The following is a 19,647-nucleotide window of genomic DNA, read 5'->3' on the forward strand; positions in this document are numbered from 1 at the left end:
CCAAATTAAATCCCCCACCATGCAAGCTCCTTCTTCTTGTGCTCCATCTACCTTGAAAAACCCACTGTACTATTCTCTCTCCTACACACGAGCACACGCAGTGATTAAATTAAATGGGTTTGCTTCAATTGTTATTGATAAATAATAAGCTAGCCTAGAGATCTTCACCAGAAGAAGAAGAAGAAGAAGCTGCCTCTCACTTTCGTGGCCTCCTCCTCTTAAAAAGAGCCATAATTTGCATCTTGTTGATTTGCATTGATCATTATGTGCAAAGCTGACTCCGTCTGCTGCTGTGTTTTTTTTTTTTTTTTTGAATTTGTTTGTAGATAAGCTTAAAGATTTTCCATGATATTTGAAAATCAACTTTCAATAAATGCAAGTCTGATTTCTGTAGAGGTAGCAGCTTTTAACGAAGCGTTTTGATTTCTCTCAGTTTGCTTCGTTCTAATTAATAGAAATTCTCGTTGCAGCTCAAAGGCGGAATTTAAAAAAAACACTGTTTTTTGCTCCTTTCTTCCCATGGATTACAAAAATATGAATGTTGGAGCCAGACCCTTGTCGTTGAAAGATTACTTGTTGGACGATATGAGTTCTTGCTCATCCAACGGCTTCGGCTCCTTCCCCAGAAGACAATGCTGCACCACCGTACGATTCCTTCTCGATATCGAGCTAAAAAACCAGGAGCACCAACAGTATTCATATTTCAAGAAAAACCCACCAGCCCTACTGAAAAGCCCATCGAAATCCGCTCTGTCGGCGTTTCAGCACGTCATCACAGCCATAAAGAGACTCCCATTCGCCGCCGGGAGATCTTCGGAGTCGGAGAAACCAAAGAATTCGATGCTAGCGCGAAGCATTTCGAAAAAGATCAACAAGAAGAGCACCATTTTCTGGAGGAAGCCAAACGAGAAGGAGATCGGACGGATGAAATCGTTCGATGAGTTGCTCAAGGAGGATCCCGTGTCGTCGGATCGTTCCAAAATCTCCCCAAACGATGGGTACGGTAACTGCCGGCCGGAGAGCGATATTGTTACTGCGACGATGGAGGCATGTTCCAGCGGTAATCTGAAATTTACGGAGGCGGGGCAAAACGGCGTCGTAGAGGTTCAATTAAAGGACAATAAAGCGAGTAATGGCGAGACAATGGGTGTACCACAGAGTAATGTTCGGGGTGCCCCAACTACAAGCAGTGATGGGAGTGAGGTCAGCAGCACCAACTCAAAGGTAACTCGGTCCCTTGTACCACCGCTTCCTTTGGTTGGAATTTTGATTTTCTATATCCACAAATTTTATTAATTTTACAAATTGATTTTGACATTTGATATCGACATTTCATTAATTCCAATATTGTGACAATTTTTATTTGAAAGATAAGAAATTACATCGGTCTTTTAAACGATACAATAGGTTTCTCGTGAGACGGAACAACTCTGCCGATATTCACAATAAAAAGTAATATTCTTAACATAAAAATTAATATTTTTTCATTGATGATCCAAATAAGAGATCCGTCTCACAAAATACGACACGTGAAACCGTCTCACACAAGTTTTTACCTACACGATAACCCAAAATGCTTTTCTCAAAATATTTTCTTTATGAAACAACTAAATTCACTACCTGAATATATGCGGCTTTTGAAACTCATTGAAAATAAATTATCATAAGATTAATTTAAAAGGACTGATCGGGTCGGTAGGACCGGATTGAAGTTTAACCTCTAATCAGGATTAGTTTCGGGCCCCGGTTTAGGTCCGCATTTCGGCCGTATCATCTGACAAATTAGAATAATATTCCTAGCAATCAATCATACAGAGAGCGAGTTACAACAAGATATATTATGATAAATGAGCAAGCTGATATTTGAATTTATAGCAGAAACCCCACTTCTTACAATAATCTTTGATTTTTTTTTGTGTGCATGCATGCATGTGGTCCCTACAAATCTTACTTAATCCATGGTCAAATCACATGGGCATTGATTTCAGGCAAAAATCACCTCTCAATGAATGTCTCAGTTAGGTGTCCAGTCAGTGTCTCAGTCCAAGACAATAATACTTGAGCTGGGATATTAAGATTGTGTATCAATGAATGTCTCAGTTAGGTGTCCAGTCAGTGTCTCAGTCCAAGACAATAATACTTGAGCTGGGATTAAGATTGTGTGCTTCCAGCTAGTTGTGTTGGACTCGAACTCTGCTTTTTGATCGAGTCGCCCATGAGCTACGAACGTACACGTGTTGGTTGGCTAGCTTGCAGTTCTCACCCATGCCAATTAAACTGAAACTGTGCTTTTGCAAAATGGTTGAACTTATAGTTTTCTAGTAACAGTCGATTTGCGACGGCCTTTGTGCTTGTGCACGATGAACATTGTTGTCATGGTAAATTCAAATGAGGGGTGCAGGGGTAGGATATACGGGTTGACTGAGATCAATATGGCTTAATACATTTGAAGAGAATTGAATATAGATATCTATATAGATCGACTTATGTGATCCTAAATGATCAACATATTGATTGTGACAAAATTAAGCCAAGCTACTAGTTTCTTGATCCATTTTGTTTATTTAGCTTTTGAAAAAATCAAGCTAATCCCTTTTTTCTCGAAGTTTTTTCCCTCATATTTTATTGAAATGAAAAATAACAGGAGAAGCTATGGTCGACCGAAGAGAAGGAACAGTTTAGTCCAGTGTCTGTGCTGGACTGCCCATTTGATGATGAAGATGATGAGGTCTCGTCCCCTTACCGACATAGAGTCGCTCATGTAGAAGGTGAATCAATTTCCCTACCTTCTGTTACATGTTATACATTTTACGCGTGTGAATCAACACTCACAGATGACATACAAGGTGTAAAATTATTGGTGGACACCTCATACGAGATCAAGCTATAGGTTCTAATGAGAAAACTGTGTTTCATGTCTTCAGAAGACAAGAAGAAACTCATGAAGAAGATTCAGCGGTTTGAGTCACTTGCTGAACTTGATCCATTGAACTTAACTGAACGATTTGCTTTACAGCCAGAATCTGATAATGAATCACCTGAATGGCCTCAGCAATGTCCATATGAGTCAAACATCGGTAAATTCACCTCAGAGATAGAGGAAAAAGAAGTAGTAGACGAAAACAATAATAAGGCGTTGGAATTACTTCATCTCTTCAAGCACAAACACCCATCGAATGCCCCCAAAACAACGACTGAGAAGCTGGTTTCGGATTTCTTCAGAGAACAAGTAACAAAGGCACGTGGTAAACAAGGTGTGGCACGTGGTAAACAAGGTGTATCTTCGTTTGATAAGGAACTATTGGAGGAAGTTGAAATTTGGATCAATGGACAAAACCCCCCCGAGCCATTTCTTGGATGGGAAGTGAAGGCGAATAGACAATCTTACATCAATGACATGGAAAAAGATGGGACTTGGAAGACATTGGATCAAGAAAATATGGAAGTAGCTTTGGAGTTGGAAATCGATATATTTAGTACACTGTTGAGTGAGATGTTGGGAGCAATGTGAAACTAAGATGACATTTTGAGTGGAAATAAATGAAGGAAAGCAAACTCATGGTTGTTTTCGTCATTCTGATTCCGGAACGGAGATGGCTGGAATGACTAAGGCCACCTTGGGGCAAGCTTGGAAAATTTTATTTATTTTACCTTTTATGTTTGTATTTGAACTTGAATTGTGAGTTTTTTTTGTTTGTGATAATGGCTTGGGTTAATCTTCCTCCATTTTGTTTATTCTCAGGCTTTAGCCAATGTATCTTGCTCTCAACCCGTGGGGGTTGGTATATCCAGTTTCTTCGATTTATTGTTCTCAGTGAAATTTAAAATTCGGCATCTCAAATATGATAATATATGCAATCGTCCCCCTAAGTTGGAATTTGATACCAATAGCAGCACAAAATTTTGAATATTGATATGATTAGTCCATTCACAATATCGAGTCTCGAGAAAAAGTTTTGATTTGTAGCCTACAATTCAATCAATTAGGAGAAAACTAAATTCAATAATACAAAAATATCATAATTGGGTGGCGTATATTTCCAAGAACGCCAAAAAAAGTGTTATCAGACGACAAAAGCTCATTAATGATGTTTGGTTAGAAAGCTGTGACCTTTGGTTTCACAAATTGTACATCTTCTTGAAGTTGGTTCTACATTATAGCTTCATTTGTCCGAGAGTCCAATCTTGAAGGAATCTTTTTGCCCTCAAAGTTTTTAGCCATCTAATTCGTTGGTCCCTACAAGAAACTCATCGTATCTATATATACAAAGAGGTAAGTTGAGAAACATTACAAATCCATATACCCTTTACATTACAAATCGAGAGTTGTTTTTTGTCTTTGGGAATTTAAGGATCAAAGATGAGAAAATTCATGGGATTTTGTACGAAGAGATTGCTGTGTTTTGCATTTGCTGGAATTGTTATCTTCTATGGATTATGTTCATCTGAAGAAGGTACACCTATTAGAAACATTTATTCTTTTCTATGCATGGGAAATTTCTTGCATTAATCGGTATATATAACGTCAAAATTTCCAAAAATAATTAATAAACGAAGCTCTAAATTTAATAAACTAATTTTATCCGAGTCGATTAGTAGGACCCGCATACAGTTTTATTGAACAAGGAACCTCGGCTCCAGCAGTCTCCTACTACGACTACATCATAATCGGCGGAGGCACAGCCGGCTGCCCACTGGCCGCCACACTCTCTCATAACGGGACCGTCCTCCTCCTCGAACGCGGCGGCTCACCTTACGGAAACCCAAACATCACCAACCTCTCGGCCTTCGGCCGAGCCCTCTCCGACCCCGACCCTTCGTCCCCTTCCCAACGCTTCATTTCCGAAGACGGCGTCATCAACGCGCGTGCCCGCGTGCTGGGAGGAGGAAGCTGCCTGAACGCCGGATTCTACACACGCGCCGCCACGGATTACGTGAGGGACGCCGGATGGGACGGCGCTCTGGTGAACGAGTCTTATGCTTGGGTGGAGAAGGAGGTGGCGTTTGAGCCGCCGATGAAGCAGTGGCAGTCAGCGGTTAGGGATGGTCTGTTGGATGCTGGAGTGAACCCTTACAATGGGTTCACGTACGATCATGTGGTCGGGACTAAAATCGGTGGCACCATTTTTGATTCCCAAGGCCGCCGCCACACGGCAGCTGATCTTCTAACTTATGCCAATCCCAGTGGACTCACTGTGCTGCTGCATGCTTCTGTTCATAAAATCTTGTTCATAACCAAAGGTATTAAAGTACACTCCCTTATCAACTGCTAAATAAAATTCTTGGTTCACGTGATGCTATACTTGGGGTAATCCTTCATCAATGTTACGTTATTTTTCATATAATTCAATGCATTGGTCAACCAAAGTTAGAGTATGGTCGAAGAAGTCGAAGAAATTTCCAACTTCAACACCTTTATGCAACAGGGAAAGCGAGGCCCATAGCTCATGGAGTGGTATTCAGAGACGCTTCAGGGAATAAACACATGGCATACTTAAAAGATGGGCCTAAAAACGAGATGATATTATCAAGTGGGGCTCTTGGAAGCCCACAACTATTGATGCTTAGTGGGATAGGCCCAATGGATCATCTCATGGCCCATAACATAACATTGGTGTTGGACCAACCTTTGGTGGGCCAAGGCATGTCCGACAACCCCATGAACGCGATATTCGTGCCTTCACCTAATCCGGTCGAGGTCTCCCTTATTCAGGTGGTCGGGATCACGCCTTTCGGGAGCTACATAGAAGCCGCCAGTGGAGAAAACTTTGCAGGCGATGGCAGTTATCGACGTGACTATGGGATGTTTTCTCCTAAGGTACAACATTTCATTAAGTTTTTGGTGGTGTGTTTCCTTTGTGCTTGTCTAATAGGCCCAAAATTTTAGTCCAACCACTAAGTGGACCTCTAGCCTATAAAAAAAATTCCAACTATTTGGTCACCCTCTAATGTAGCTGGTCAAACATGTATATTATGTCTTCTCAAAACATTTGAAAAGCAAATGAAAATACAATAAGATTAAATGGGCTTTACTAGTTGTCAAATGCTTGTGATAAGTGATATACTTTGTTTGGCATTTTGCTTAGTGTCAATTAACAAATAACAAGTGCAACTGAACAAAATAATTCAGATTGGGCAGCTCTCCACGGTTCCACCAAAGCAAAGAACCTCGATAACTTTGTCACGAGCCATCGCTGCGATGGAAGCCCTCGACCCTGTCGCCTTCAGGGGCGGGTTTATCCTTGAAAAGGTCATGGGCCCCATCTCCACGGGGCATTTAGAACTCAGAAACAAGAATCCAAATGACAATCCAATCGTCACATTCAATTACTTCAAGCATCCCCAAGACCTCCAAAGATGTGTAGATGGCCTAAAAGTCATTGAAACCGTGATCGAATCGAAGCCATTTTCCCAGTTCCGATACGATTACCTTTCTCTTCCTACACTCCTTAACATGACAGCCAATGCACCGGTGAATATGCTCCCCAAACATACCAACGTTTCAACATCGTTGGAGCAGTTCTGTAAGGACACAGTGATGACTATATGGCATTATCATGGGGGATGTCAGGTTGGAAGAGTGGTGGATTCTGAGTATAGAGTTCTTGGAGTCGATGCCCTGCGGGTTATCGATGGTTCGACCTTTAATTATTCACCCGGAACAAATCCTCAGGCCACTGTTATGATGCTGGGAAGGTAATTGTTTGATTAGTGCTTGTTGAGTATTGAACTTCATGAGTTTTCTGGATAAATTTTGTTGGTGTTGGTGTTTGTGTTTGTTGCAGGTACATGGGAGTGAAAATATTGGAGGAGAGAATTGGAACTGATAAATTAAAAGATTGATCATTTGTTTTTTTAGTTTTTTTTTTTTTTTTTTTATATTTCTTGGGGGATACAACAATGTGGATGCACACATGTTTTCCAGTAATAAAGCGTACTTGGATTTAATTATGGTGTAGTTAAAGGCTACCTTCAAGCTTGTCTCCACTTCATTTTTCATGCATGCGCAATAATTATCTCAGATTTTAGTGAAGCAAAAAGAAGTAAAATTTATTAAAGATAATACAACATCGATGTATTGTTACAAACATCATTCTCATCTCGTTAAATATCAAGATATCACAACCTGAGAATTTCGTGAGGGGAGGGGATTGAAAAAATAATTAATTACTCAACATCTTTTATATTTAAATTGAAAATAAAATATCGGTCATCCTCACAAAGGCTTCACATCATACTGGTAATTCATCAAATCGTGAGATTTTCTTGAATTCCGGTGAAAGTCCCGATTATCTTGCCACCCATATCGGGGAATGTCTCGCAGCCAGGAAGAGGCTTAACTTTCCCCATTCTATCAACCTCAACTGGATATTTCAGTAGATGTCCTCTCATTTCACTATTTTCATTAGCTGCAAACTGTTTCCAGTTATGCTCACCCATCCATCTTACGCGTCGAGCACATTCCAAGCTCTCTGGTTGCTCAAAGCATGGCTCTAAAGTACCCGTGTGTTCAGCCCAGAGTGACATCCGGTACCCATAAATCTGTAGGGAAAAGTTAGAGACTTCCTGTGTGATGTTCTCAAGAAAGTTGATGATTAACTACCATTACCAACACTTCAAAAAAAATTCTACTTAGCGACGGTTTAGACTAGTGACGGAAATTAGGATGTCGCTAAAGTCATCGTCGCAAACATATATAACCGAGTTAGTAGTTGAACCAGAAAGTAAATAAAGATACGTGTTGTTTCCTGTAAGTTCTATGGATTCACCTGTCCGTGAGGATTAGCATGTCGGTTTGCCCAAGTATAATTTGGCTGGTATGCACCCATTGCGATTTCACTGTCCCTCGTGCCTTCTAAAGATCGTTGATTGATGTTAGCAGAACCAATTATCACATACTCATCGTCAACTATCATTCCCTTTGAGTGGACATAGATCATGAAACGTCTGTTTTTCCGAGTTAGCACCTTAAAAAAGAGTGATACAGGAGATTTAGAAGTCAGGTGCAACTGGCTAGAAGCAAGAATATTATGAAGCAGCGTATAGCTAGCTAGCGATAAAAAAAAAAGTACTTGTGGAGAATTTGAAGATGCTTTTGTGTCCGAGATGCTTCCATTGTCTCCTGCTTCACGATTGCCGAGACAGAAGAAATTCAAATAATCCTGGGGTTCGTAATCTCTGTCGAGCCCCACCTCTTGTAAAGCTTTGTAGATGGTTTCATACATCATTTGCATCGTATTATACTGCATGCGCGTGAAATTTCGCAATAACATATATTAACCTACGAAACTATAGTTGCCATATCTCACATAAGCACAAACTTGTGAAAAATACAGCTTTTAACATGATGTTTTGGTTTCAGTGCTTGTTTCTGACCCTTTATTTTCTAATACCAAACAATATTAATATGTACGTCTTGAATATTCCTTTTGAGCAGAAATTTTCAGCTTATTCTGAAGCATGTTAAGTATTTAACTATAGTTGGCGAACCTCCCACATTGAGCTTTTGGTGACAGTAGTATATGATATGAAAATTCGGAACTGGTCAGGGACCTGAGTCATGATATACCTGCCAAAAAAGAATCCTTTGAGTTGGAGTACTGGTAGGAACTCCTTCCGGCCACATTGGGACAATAATGTACACAGAAAATCTCTCCCTTGCTCTAATTTTGTTTGCAATCTTGAGAGCAATTTCCATAGGAATTAAATTATTTGCACCTGAAATTATAAAGCACTTTCCGTTAGCTGTTCTTTCATACTAAAGAAAGAGGACGAATGGAAAATTTCACCCTTTAGCACATCACAGAACCTATCAAATAAGTTACATTTAGTACGATAATATCTATTTCAGTCCTTTCGTTCGGTCATTCAAAATTTCGACCTATTATTGCTAAAAGTAAAATTAAATTAGCTCCCATGAGTTTAGACTTTATGACAATGCGATTTTCCATAATTATGACCAACCTAAGAGAGTATCAAAGCTAACAATGCAACTGATTTTTGAGAAAATCTTGTCAAGAGCATATATTATCTTGGTAATTCAAACCACAAGGAAGGTTTCCATATTATGATCAAGTGTAAGGGGTATCAATGTAGGCCATGTAGTTGAATGGATTTGAGTTCCTCACCTAGGTCCTTATAATTAGACCAATTGAAAGATGATCCAACGAAGTACTGGTTCTCAATGTATATGAAATGTTGTGCCGCGCGTATTGCTTTTACATAAGCTGTGTGTATGCTCATGTCTATCAGTACATTCTTCCCACATACCAAGTTCTGTTTCAATGCAAGAAAACTTCATTCACTACCATCGTAAAACCGAGACCGCTCCGAAAGGTGGAAGAGAACAAAGAAACAAGAGATTATGTTACCCTCTGTGAAGCCTCTTTTGGATCCTTGGGGAAACCTTCAACGGAGTTAGAGTCTATTGAACGAAAAATCTACAGCACGGACAAAATTCAGCACCAGAAACAAAAATGAAACTATATGGCATCATTGAGGTGATACCTGAGTGTGCCATATCTCTTGATCATTTAAACTTAGGCAGGAAGCCTCGTCGATTCCCAATATGTCTGGAATTCTTTCAAGCTGTAGTAAGGAGTCATCATGTGAAGCTTTCATTTTTTGAATCACATGACGCTTTGAGGCGATGTCCCAACGCTCCTTAAAGTTTTTTAAGACATCATATGCAGCTGGACCATCAATTCTGCAGTGCAAATCGTGCCATGGCTCTCTTGGACAACCAACAGCAGGCCCCTATTTAGTTACAAAAAATGCATTCAAATGGTAATAAAATGGAACTGTAGAAACAAAAGAATTCACAACCAAGCCATTTTTTAACCATCCAAATATCGCATTCATCAAAGAAGCTACGCCATCATTATCACTTCAGAAAAAATGGTATTTCGTTCTGTTACATCTTAAATTAATTTGTGTTGTTGATAAACCATAAGACTATTCACCATAACGAGCACTCATGGAAAGAACAAGGAAAAAGAACACATCAAATGTCATGAAGAATAGAGGACACCTATTAGAACCGACAAAGACTTCAATATGAAAATACCGCAAAATTGGGATTATGATAATCATCCTTGTGAACTGTTTGCAATGTGCTAAAGACCGGGTGTTGTTGGGTATCGTATCTTCCTTTGCATAGGTCAAGGCCTCCAACAAATGCCATGATCTTTCTCCTATAATTACCAGCATCGACATCTACTATAACACTTTTTTGATGATGAGTGTATATTGTTCCTGTTTCCTGATGTCCAAAATCAAAAGTAAGTCATTGCACATTCTAATTCTAGGGGGAAAAATTTACAGGTCAAACTCAAGCAGAGAGGCCTGCCCTCACTCCTCAGAAAGTTGCTCTGTAGGGGTACGTAAGTATTCATTTTCCAAACTCTTTTACATTCCCCAATATAAAATAAACATCACACTCTTATTTTTATTTTCTTTCAGCAAAACTCGTTTTCAGCAATTTTTACATCTTCCAGAGTCATCACTTCTTTGAATTTAACTTTTCATAACTCCCAAAACAACTCATATTAAAATTTGACCCAATATGATAAATTTAAAATACTCAGACATTGTAGTAAACGATTATACATGCATGATATAACATTGCCACCTCCACATACTCTTGCATGAAATAATATTTACAATAAAAATAATCATTTTCCAGATAACAAAACCAAACATAAATCAAATGCATGCCCTGATACATTTTTTAAAAACTATTTTCCAGAAAATGTTGAAAACAAAATCCAACGTAGCTGAGCTTCCTCTCATCTGTCAACTGTATTTAACTTTAGCATGCATTAAATAAAAACAGGCAGATCACAGACGCATACTAATGCGCGTGAGCAGTTCACTAGATACAGATACTATAGATCCCTTTTGTTAAGAAGGCATATAAAATGAAATTCTCGTTCATAATTGATGACACAATGGGCATAAAGCTGTCAATAAAATTCCAGAGTATTATTTGCAGCGAGACAATCAGTACAAGAAACTAGGGGCCTTTTGCAGAAAGGACTCTTTAATTAGGTCTATTCTCTCGGGGAAGAGAATGCAAAGTCGAATTTACCTGCTTTTTTGCCCAGCTACCTTTTCCTGCTGATCTTGGACACAATAGCACTTGCACAGATGAATGCTTGAAATAACGACGTGTTTCTTCATCGCTTGTATTCATTACACCATCCTAAATGTCAATAAAGAAAAGTGTGACCATAAAAAATCCATCTTCTAATCAGAGGTTAAGTAAACTCGAGATGTGGTTTTTATTTGAACTGAAAATTTGACAAGTAACCTTGGCAAACAAACTTTAAAAGTCAACATCATATGCTCATAAAACATTTTTTATGCAACAGCTCTGCAAAGTCCCTACAGCTATCAGTTATTGCACCACAAATATTACACCATTTACAAGCTGTCAAGTATACATATCAAGAGCAGATGGTCAAATAAATGTTTTGTCATTTAAGCACATATAAGAAAGTTAAATGAAATAGGGAATCCATTCTTGGGTCTATAACAAATATTAAAGTTCAAACTGGTATTCAGAATACTATAATGCATTTGGTGTCCATATATGGAAACTGCACTTTGTCAAATGATGCCAAAAAACAAAATGTATTATGAATCAGATCAGTTAGGTTGAAAAATAAAATAAACTGTTCTTACAGTTTTATAGCCCAATATGCTCGTAGAAGTAGGATCATCCCATACAAGGAGCAGTACCCTCACGCCTTCTTGAGACTTGTCTTTCAAAAGCTGGCCCAAAGTGCTATTTTTCACATTAGGATCATCCCTCACAAGTTCAACTAAGTGGTAAACAGACCACCCTGTGATGTATACTAGGCGACGAGCCTGGCGAATTGCATCATAAATATCACGCCAACAATGTCCATGTTGATAAAGCCTACCATCAGCCAACCACAAACTAGGAAGAGTAGCATCATTTGCATGAGCATCTTGATACAGAGTGACCGTTCCTCCTCTCCTGAGTGGAAAATAAGTACCAGGCACACCCTGATATGAGAGATCTGATCCCACTCCACCGTGGTAAAGGGGTACCCTCTCCATTGGTATATATTGAATTGATAGACTCAGAACAGCCCCTGGATTGCATGGCTTCCCGTTTTCCCCTAGTATCGGATAAGTACCCTCGATTCTCGCTCCTAAGAATAGCTGTTCTGCAGGGATTCCAACAGCTCCAATTATCTGAGATCCCACGACATCACTATCTTTAACCACAAAGTGTACCTCAGCTCCGTAATGTGCTACTGGAACGTAAAAATGCTGCGTCCAGACGGGGTTCTCATTGTTGCTAATCACAAAAGTCCTACCAACTACAGCATTAGATATTGCAATTGTAACATAAGGGTCACTGGTTATCTTATTGGGCATGGCTCCTTCAACTTTGCTCATGAACCTTCCAGATAATCTCCCAAACATATCACCTAGGCTCTTGTGAAATAAATCCATGTTTGGAAGATTCTTCGCCTCCTTCACCCAAATATCCAAATTCCCATGCATCAATAACACCTTAAGTGACCCTGTAGAGGTCTTAAAAGGCACAGGTTGTACACCTTGGCCATGCTGTGAGCTCTCGGACATTGAATCAGAATAAGTTAAGTGGGCCATGATAAATTTTCCGCACCTGAATTCCTGGAAAGATCTACTATCGTCTTCAAATGGAATTTTGAACCGGTGGAGGAATTAAAAAAATGAAGAAAATTTGAAAGTTCCTCAAATAATGGTCCCAACAGAAATCAAAATTCAACCTTCATACACAATATGTTCAATAATTTTACAAAAATGCTATCCGATAATCACTGTAATTTCAATCCAAAAAATGCATCGACTCATGGTCCAAATGACAGCTTACAAAAAATTGAAGAAAAATCTAACTTCTCTTACTGATCATAAAGAAGAAAAAACTACACCATACAGCAGATCAAGGATCTGAGAAAAAATCTTGCAAGAGCCACAAAGTCAAACCACAAATGGTTAGGAACTCCCACGTACCCTAATAACTAACCGGAACTTTGGAACAAATTCTGATAATTGCACAGCTCTGAAAGATGTTCGGCTCGGAAATATGATATCTTACCTGCGTTTAAAGACTTGAAAAGGGAAAAGGTAAAGAAAACAATAGCATGAGGTAAGAACTAAGAACCCGATACATACCTTTAATTAACAGGAAGATAGGTCAACTTGATTAAATCTTTCAAATAAGCCAACTGGTTGAATCTTCCACGAGTGATTAAAGCGAACAAATATTTTAAAAAAAATACATTCTTGGAAAGAGGGACCAACCCAGAGTTGGTTTCCAATTGGGTCCTAGAAAAGTATCATGTACATTTGAACGGCCACAGCTAGTGTATGTACATATACTGCATAAAAAAGTAGTCTTCCCAACAAGCTTCCTGGAGAGGAAGTACACAAATTTGGGAATCTTCTCTGTTGTCAATCCGGCATTGGGAAAAAAAAAAAAAAGGTCGAGTTTCTTGCGTTGATCGCAAGAAAATGACATAAAGGAAAATTCATGAAAAACTCGAGGATTGCATTTATGCCGGCGTTGAAAACGTTTATTTAATAATAATAATAATAATAATAATATTGGTTTTGAAATTTGTGACAACTCATATTTCCAAGTACAGCTAGAACATGATACGAAATTTCGGGATTATTCATTAACCATTATACCCTTCTAAATATTTCTTAGAGATAATTCTAATTTTAAGTTAGAATAAATTAATTAAAAATTCATGGTTGATTATTTCATTATCTCTCTCTTTTTTTTTAATAAAACATATCATAAACTAGGAGGAAAAGTCTCGAGTTACAATGGAATTAAGTCACACAGAGCAATGATCATCTATCCATTCTGAATTAGAAGACAACGAAATAGCTTTTCTTGCAGAAATCGGATTTCTAGAGCCAATATTGTGCACAGCTCGCACGACTTCCATTGAGTTAGAATAAATACAAATATTTGAAAACTTTTGTTCCAGACTAAAATCCATATCCAATGTATAACCGTCAATTTCGATCTTTTAGTCGAATCTTGATGTTGAATGCACCAAGCTAACGCACCCCCAAACTACTCCTTGATCATCCTTTACCAACCCCAACACTAAATCAATTCATGATGGTATCTTATTTTTATTGGTGTGGGCTTGACTAATGTATGTCAAACAATACATCTTACTAAAAGTTTTGAGTATATGATCTTTAAGAAATGTTTGCAATTTTTAAATTTTTTTTTTATAATCACTTAAAAAAATAAATTTTATGTGTTTTTAATCATATATTTTACGTTAGTTTTTGTTTCATTTAATCAAAATCTCAAAGCTGATCAATTTGAATTTTTCCAAGAAGTTAAGTTAACCTACACCTCTATAGTGTAATAATTTAGAAAACTATTATTTTATTAGGTAGATTTGTCAATTCGAATTGGTCTAACACAAAAAATTTAAATGAGATGAAGCGAAATAATTTTATTAAATTTTTTTAATAATTTTTCTTCATTAAATAATTAAATTAAATTAATTACATATATTTTATTTATTTATTTTGGTTAACTAGCGGACGAGCTCATTTAACTCACACTTTGGATTGAGTTGAAAATTTCTCAACACACCGTGTGACAGATTTTGGAGGACCAACTTGACCCAAGACGGATTAACCTATTTGACAGCTCTAACCATAAGCCTCAAAATTAATGAAAGTATGCGTTCTTGCCACTAATTTTGATTAATAAAAGTGTTAATTTTAAATGTTAATGAAGCATGACTGTACCCGCATACACATTACATGGATGCACAACTAGCTCTTGGCTCATTTACATCAAATGTGTCAAATAGTGCCATAGATATTATCGCATTCGAGATCTCAATTTCCAATTTTGGTTATAATTTAAGGAAAAATAATAATTATATGAACGTCAAGCCCCTAGTCTCTCTAGATTGTTGAATTCAATATTGAGTACGTCTATTGTGAATATCGGAAGGTATGATTAAGTATGTCTGATAATGATTTGATAAATATTTAGCATTTTTTAATGTGTTCTAGTTGCAAAAACAAATAAAGATTGAGATTTTTATGATTTTATAAATATGAGAATTAATGTATCAGACTTAAATTTATTATATTTATATATTATTTTATTTATGTATTGATTTGAGACAATTACAATTACACTAGAAATAAAAAAACGATTTTTTCACGCTTAAACATGTGCTAATCTCACTTAAGATTGAAAAGCTTGGAGCTCGACATCCGCGCATCGGGGGCGCTTCACGCTTTTTAGAACCTTGATAAAAAGTAATAATCTTAGCATAAAAAGTAATATTTTTTTCATGAATGATCCAAATAAGAGATCCGTCTCACAAAATACGACCCGTGAGACCGTCTCACATAAGTAGAAATGTAAATAAGATAAATTTTAAAAATTTACCTTTGATATAGATATTAAATTCTATCATACGTATGTACCATGAACAGCCTATATCTTGCACTTATATTTCATGCGATAATTTTTTACTTACATAATAAATCCCATTTTTTTGGTATAAATAAATAATTGTTTGGATCATATTTATTTAAAAGAAAAGAAAATAAAATTCAAAATTTCATTTTATTAATTAGTGGTGAGCTTCCAACGTACTTAACGGCCATACCATACACTCTCTTCAAAATTCTCCAATGGCTTTCCACATTCTACTCCCTCCCGCACAAACCTTCCTCCACCGCCGCCATGAACAACCTCAATCTCCGCTTTGTGCCCCTGACCAACCCCACCTCCCTTATCGGCCATCGCCACCAAGCACCGTGGCGCCGGATTCTAGATCCTAGCGGCGAGATCGTCAATCAATGGAACCACATCTTCCTTTTGACCTCTCTCATTGCGCTTTTCATCGATCCCCTCTTCTTCTACCTGCTCGGATTCACTAACAATTGTCTATCCACAGATTATGCTCTGGGTGGATTCGTTGTCTTCACGCGCTGCATGGTGGATCTATTCTCTGCTCTGCACATTGTGATGAAATTCCGCACAGCTTATATCGCACCAAATTCGAGGGTGTTTGGGAGGGGAGATTTGGTTAGGGATCCATACAAGATTGCTGTTCGTTATTTGACAGGAGATTTCGCTATTGATCTTGCAGCTGCTCTTCCACTCCCTCAAGTAACTTTTTTTTCACGATGTTTTAACTGACTTTTTAATATCATACAACTAATACATGCATTTATTGCTACGTGATAAGATGTCATTTGGATCAAATATTTTTACGTTTTTGAAGGTGTTTTTATTTTTTTGCGACATGCTTTTTGCATAGCAATTAAGGGTGTTAAACTTGGCATAATATTATATTGAAATGGCCGAGTGGATGATTTTTTGGACAAAACCAGAGTCTTGATCTATGGAGGACAAAGGGTATTACAGTGTATGAAATAAAAGTAAAATAGTGTGGCTACAAAAAAATTGGAAAATCACCTTTTTAGTTCAAAATCAAATACAACTGTTCTCATCATCTTGTCGTTTCTTTTTTACCCGGCAGAAGATGGTCTACATTGCTTTTTAGGAGGTGGATCAATAATCTTTCAGAATAGTTATTGACTTCTGTTTTCTAACATGACATTTGTTGTCTCATGTCTTCTCTTTCATTTGACAGCTTGTTGTTTGGGGTGTGATGCCATTAACCCGATCAAAAACTACTGCTCATGTTAATCACGCAGTCTCTTTAGTCATCATCGTTCAGTACCTCCCACGACTTATCGTAATTTTCCCGTTGAATTGGCGGATAATAAAAAACACTGGTGTTGTGGCAAAGACTACCTGGTCAGGAGCAGCTTACAACCTCGTTCTGTACTTGTTAGCAAGTCATGTAACTTCTTGAATAGTTTTGCTTATGTAAGAACTCAGTGGCGAACCCAAGATCTTAAATGAAGGGCGACTGATGTTCATCCCTACTGGGTCCGCCCCGAGATTTTATGTTGTTGTAAATGTAACAAATATTGTATTGCTTGTTTGCAGGTAATAGGAGCTGTATGGTACTTGATGTCTGTTGAACGCACTTTTTCATGCTGGAAGCAGCAATGTCGTATGGAAAACATGGATCTCCCGTGTTCAATTAATTATCTTGATTGTACAGATGAAGGCCCAGAACGTGATCTTTGGTTGAACTACACCCAGGTCTTCAAGAAGTGTAATGCCAAGAGTAAAGCAGCAGATTTTGATTTTGGAATGTTTGCTGATTCTTTAAATGATCAAGTTGCTTCAGCAGATTTCTTCGACAAATACTTCTACTGTCTTTGGTGGGGTTTGAGAAGTCTAAGGTCTGTCTTTAAATAGTTTAATCCAATTGTTGGTTCTTGTTATATTACGTCGCTATATTAACACCCAAGGTCATTTTATGTCAAAAAAACAAAAAACCACCAAAAGTCAGTCGCAACATTTTTACTCAAATTGATCCCAACAAACATTAAAACACGGTTTCATATTTTATTGTTCCAGCATATAGACTACAACACTAGCCGAGGAGAATTATTAATGGTTTCTAAAACATATCCACCAATCTCTTTTTGAGTAATTTATGTCTGGAAATCAAATTCATGTCTTTTTGTCTGATATTAGTTCTATAACTTAATGTATGCTATTATAAGAGAAACCATTTGATTACTGCTTTTGCAGTTCATATGGCCAAAATCTGGAATCAAGTACTTATGTGTCTGAAACAATGTTCAGCAGTCTAATATGTCTTCTGGGCTTAGTTCTCTTTTCACTGCTCATAGGAAACATGCAGGTACTAATTTCCTATAGTGCATTCCCTTTGTGTGGCTTCATAGCATCATTTTGATACAACTGTCATTATTCTTTGATAAATATTTTTATGTATGAAGACCTATCTGCAATCTACAACAGCAAGACTCGAAGAGTGGAGAGTCAAAAGAAGAGATACTGAAGAATGGATGAGGCACAGGCAACTACCTCCTGAACTGCAAGCTAAAGTGCGTCGGTTCGTTCAATATAATTGGTTGTCCACAAGAGGAGCAAATGAAGAAGTCATTCTACGATCATTACCATTAGACCTAAGACGAGAAATTCAGAAGCATCTTTGTCTTGCCCTTGTTCGTCGTGTGAGTTCATTGCTTCTCTTTTATTTATACTCCGTTTTTATGTTTGATCATACACCATATCATTTGTGAAACTACTCGGTACTGGACAATACAATGTCATGGGATCAAATATGCTTGCATTAGTGAACCGTGAAAGAGATTTCTTATTGGTGGAGTATTTGGGGTTGTGGTGATAGTATCGGTTTTTGACAATAATTCCATTTTTTTGCTGCTAAAAAGCTGTGTTTCGATAACCTTATAATTTCTTTCTTGTTAGGTCCCTTTCTTCTCACAAATGGATGAACAACTTTTAGATGCAATATGTGAACACCTAGTTTCATCTCTAAACACGAAAGACACCTACATTGTTCGTGAAGGCGATCCGGTAAAAGAGATGCTTTTCATAATTCGTGGGAAGCTTGAGAGCTCTACCACCAATGGCGGGCGTTCAGGGTTCTTCAATTCCATTACCTTGAAACCGGGGGATTTTTGTGGTGAAGAATTGCTAACCTGGGCTTTACTTCCTGCTTCAAATGCAAACTTTCCAGATTCTACTCGGACAGTCAAATCAATTACTGAAGTAGAAGCCTTCGCACTTCGTGCAGAAGATCTCAGATTCGTAGCAAATCAGTTTAAACGTCTTCACAGCAAGAAGTTACAACATGCATTTAGATTTTATTCTCACCAATGGAGAAGTTGGGGAGCTTGCATAATACAAGCGGCATGGAGAAGGTTTAGGAGAAGGAAACTTACAGAGGAACTGTCACAAAACGAAAGCTTGTACTACATTCAAAGGTCGGATGAAGAAGATGAACAATTCGATGAAGACGACAAAAGTGTGTCTAACAATATAGACAGCAATGCACAACAACTAGGAGCGACCATACTTGCCTCGAAATTTGCTGCAAACACGAAGAAAGGGACCATTCAAAAAGTTCGCTTTGTCGAACCTGGGGAATCCAGTTTAAGAATGCCAAAGCTTTTTAAACCAGACGAGCCTGATTTCTAAGATGATCATGAATATAATAAGGGCATCGAGCATATGGATGCTAAATGACATGAGGATTGAGAAGTAGTTTTCTTGAAATGAGTTTTGCTTCAAGTTGATGACATCTGTTGGTTGGCAAAACTGCATTGAAATTATGCAGCTATAGAGTTAGTTTTTTTAAGTTTCAACCCTTTTTGGAACTATTCCTGCAAGAGTCCCTTGTGAAACATCCGACTGTTCCGTGTATTGTTGGAAGCAAACGAGGCTGCATTTGTTTGTTTTTGAAAGAATATGCTTCTACTCCAGCAAAACACACTATTCTACTCTATCAATATATGTTGACCCTTAAAAACACTATATATGTAAGTTTTTTTGTTTTTGTTTTTTTTTTAAATACGATATTAATTACAAAGATGCTTGTAGATTGTAATAGTTACATTTAAAATCCACTAAAAATTCAATTTTTAGATGAAAAGCGACTATCAACATAACACTTCCTTTTAATGTATTTTGGATTTTTTTAGTGTGAGGCA

The 19,647-nt window shown here is 37.7% G+C and overlaps 4 protein-coding genes across 6 annotated transcripts; 3 read left to right on the forward strand and 1 right to left on the reverse strand.

Annotated features, from left to right (window-relative positions):
* LOC142545358 (uncharacterized) lies at window positions 1-3,804 on the forward strand. Of its 2 annotated transcripts, none has more exons than XM_075652501.1 (4): window positions 1-66; window positions 471-1,224; window positions 2,645-2,768; window positions 2,925-3,804. In XM_075652501.1, the coding sequence occupies exons 1-4, from the start codon at window positions 20-22 to the stop codon at window positions 3,509-3,511; spliced, it is 1,512 nt and encodes a 503-aa protein (XP_075508616.1). In that variant the 5' UTR covers window positions 1-19; the 3' UTR covers window positions 3,512-3,804. The 2 variants fall into 2 exon arrangements, with proteins under 2 accessions (XP_075508616.1, XP_075508618.1); XM_075652503.1 differs by having other exon boundaries at window positions 30-396.
* Window positions 3,805-4,299: 495 nt separating this feature from the next.
* LOC142545360 (protein HOTHEAD-like) lies at window positions 4,300-6,961 on the forward strand. Of its 2 annotated transcripts, none has more exons than XM_075652506.1 (5): window positions 4,300-4,454; window positions 4,600-5,241; window positions 5,427-5,818; window positions 6,131-6,696; window positions 6,786-6,961. In XM_075652506.1, the coding sequence occupies exons 1-5, from the start codon at window positions 4,361-4,363 to the stop codon at window positions 6,841-6,843; spliced, it is 1,752 nt and encodes a 583-aa protein (XP_075508621.1). In that variant the 5' UTR covers window positions 4,300-4,360; the 3' UTR covers window positions 6,844-6,961. The 2 variants fall into 2 exon arrangements, with proteins under 2 accessions (XP_075508621.1, XP_075508620.1); XM_075652505.1 differs by having other exon boundaries at window positions 4,306-4,454; window positions 4,597-5,241.
* An 82-nt stretch (window positions 6,962-7,043) lies between these two features.
* Window positions 7,044-13,188, reverse strand: LOC142545359 (phospholipase D beta 1-like). The gene is given in 11 exon segments (XM_075652504.1): window positions 7,044-7,306; window positions 7,309-7,542; window positions 7,770-7,967; window positions 8,073-8,243; window positions 8,570-8,718; window positions 9,129-9,276; window positions 9,372-9,440; window positions 9,508-9,756; window positions 10,067-10,261; window positions 11,090-11,203; window positions 11,686-13,188. Coding segments are annotated over 11 exon segments (2,580 nt in total). The 5' UTR covers window positions 12,649-13,188; the 3' UTR covers window positions 7,044-7,216.
* A 2,510-nt stretch (window positions 13,189-15,698) lies between these two features.
* On the forward strand, window positions 15,699-19,444 carry LOC142545361 (cyclic nucleotide-gated ion channel 18-like). The gene is made up of 6 exons (XM_075652507.1): window positions 15,699-16,195; window positions 16,683-16,895; window positions 17,045-17,346; window positions 17,702-17,813; window positions 17,911-18,147; window positions 18,404-19,444. The coding sequence occupies exons 1-6, from the start codon at window positions 15,767-15,769 to the stop codon at window positions 19,133-19,135; spliced, it is 2,025 nt and encodes a 674-aa protein (XP_075508622.1). The 5' UTR covers window positions 15,699-15,766; the 3' UTR covers window positions 19,136-19,444.
* The last annotated feature ends 203 nt before the right edge of the window (window positions 19,445-19,647 follow it).

Source organism: Primulina tabacum, chromosome 5 (genome assembly GCF_025594145.1).
Source record: "Primulina tabacum isolate GXHZ01 chromosome 5, ASM2559414v2, whole genome shotgun sequence".
In the NCBI taxonomy this organism is placed as follows: Eukaryota; Viridiplantae; Streptophyta; class Magnoliopsida; order Lamiales; family Gesneriaceae; genus Primulina; species Primulina tabacum.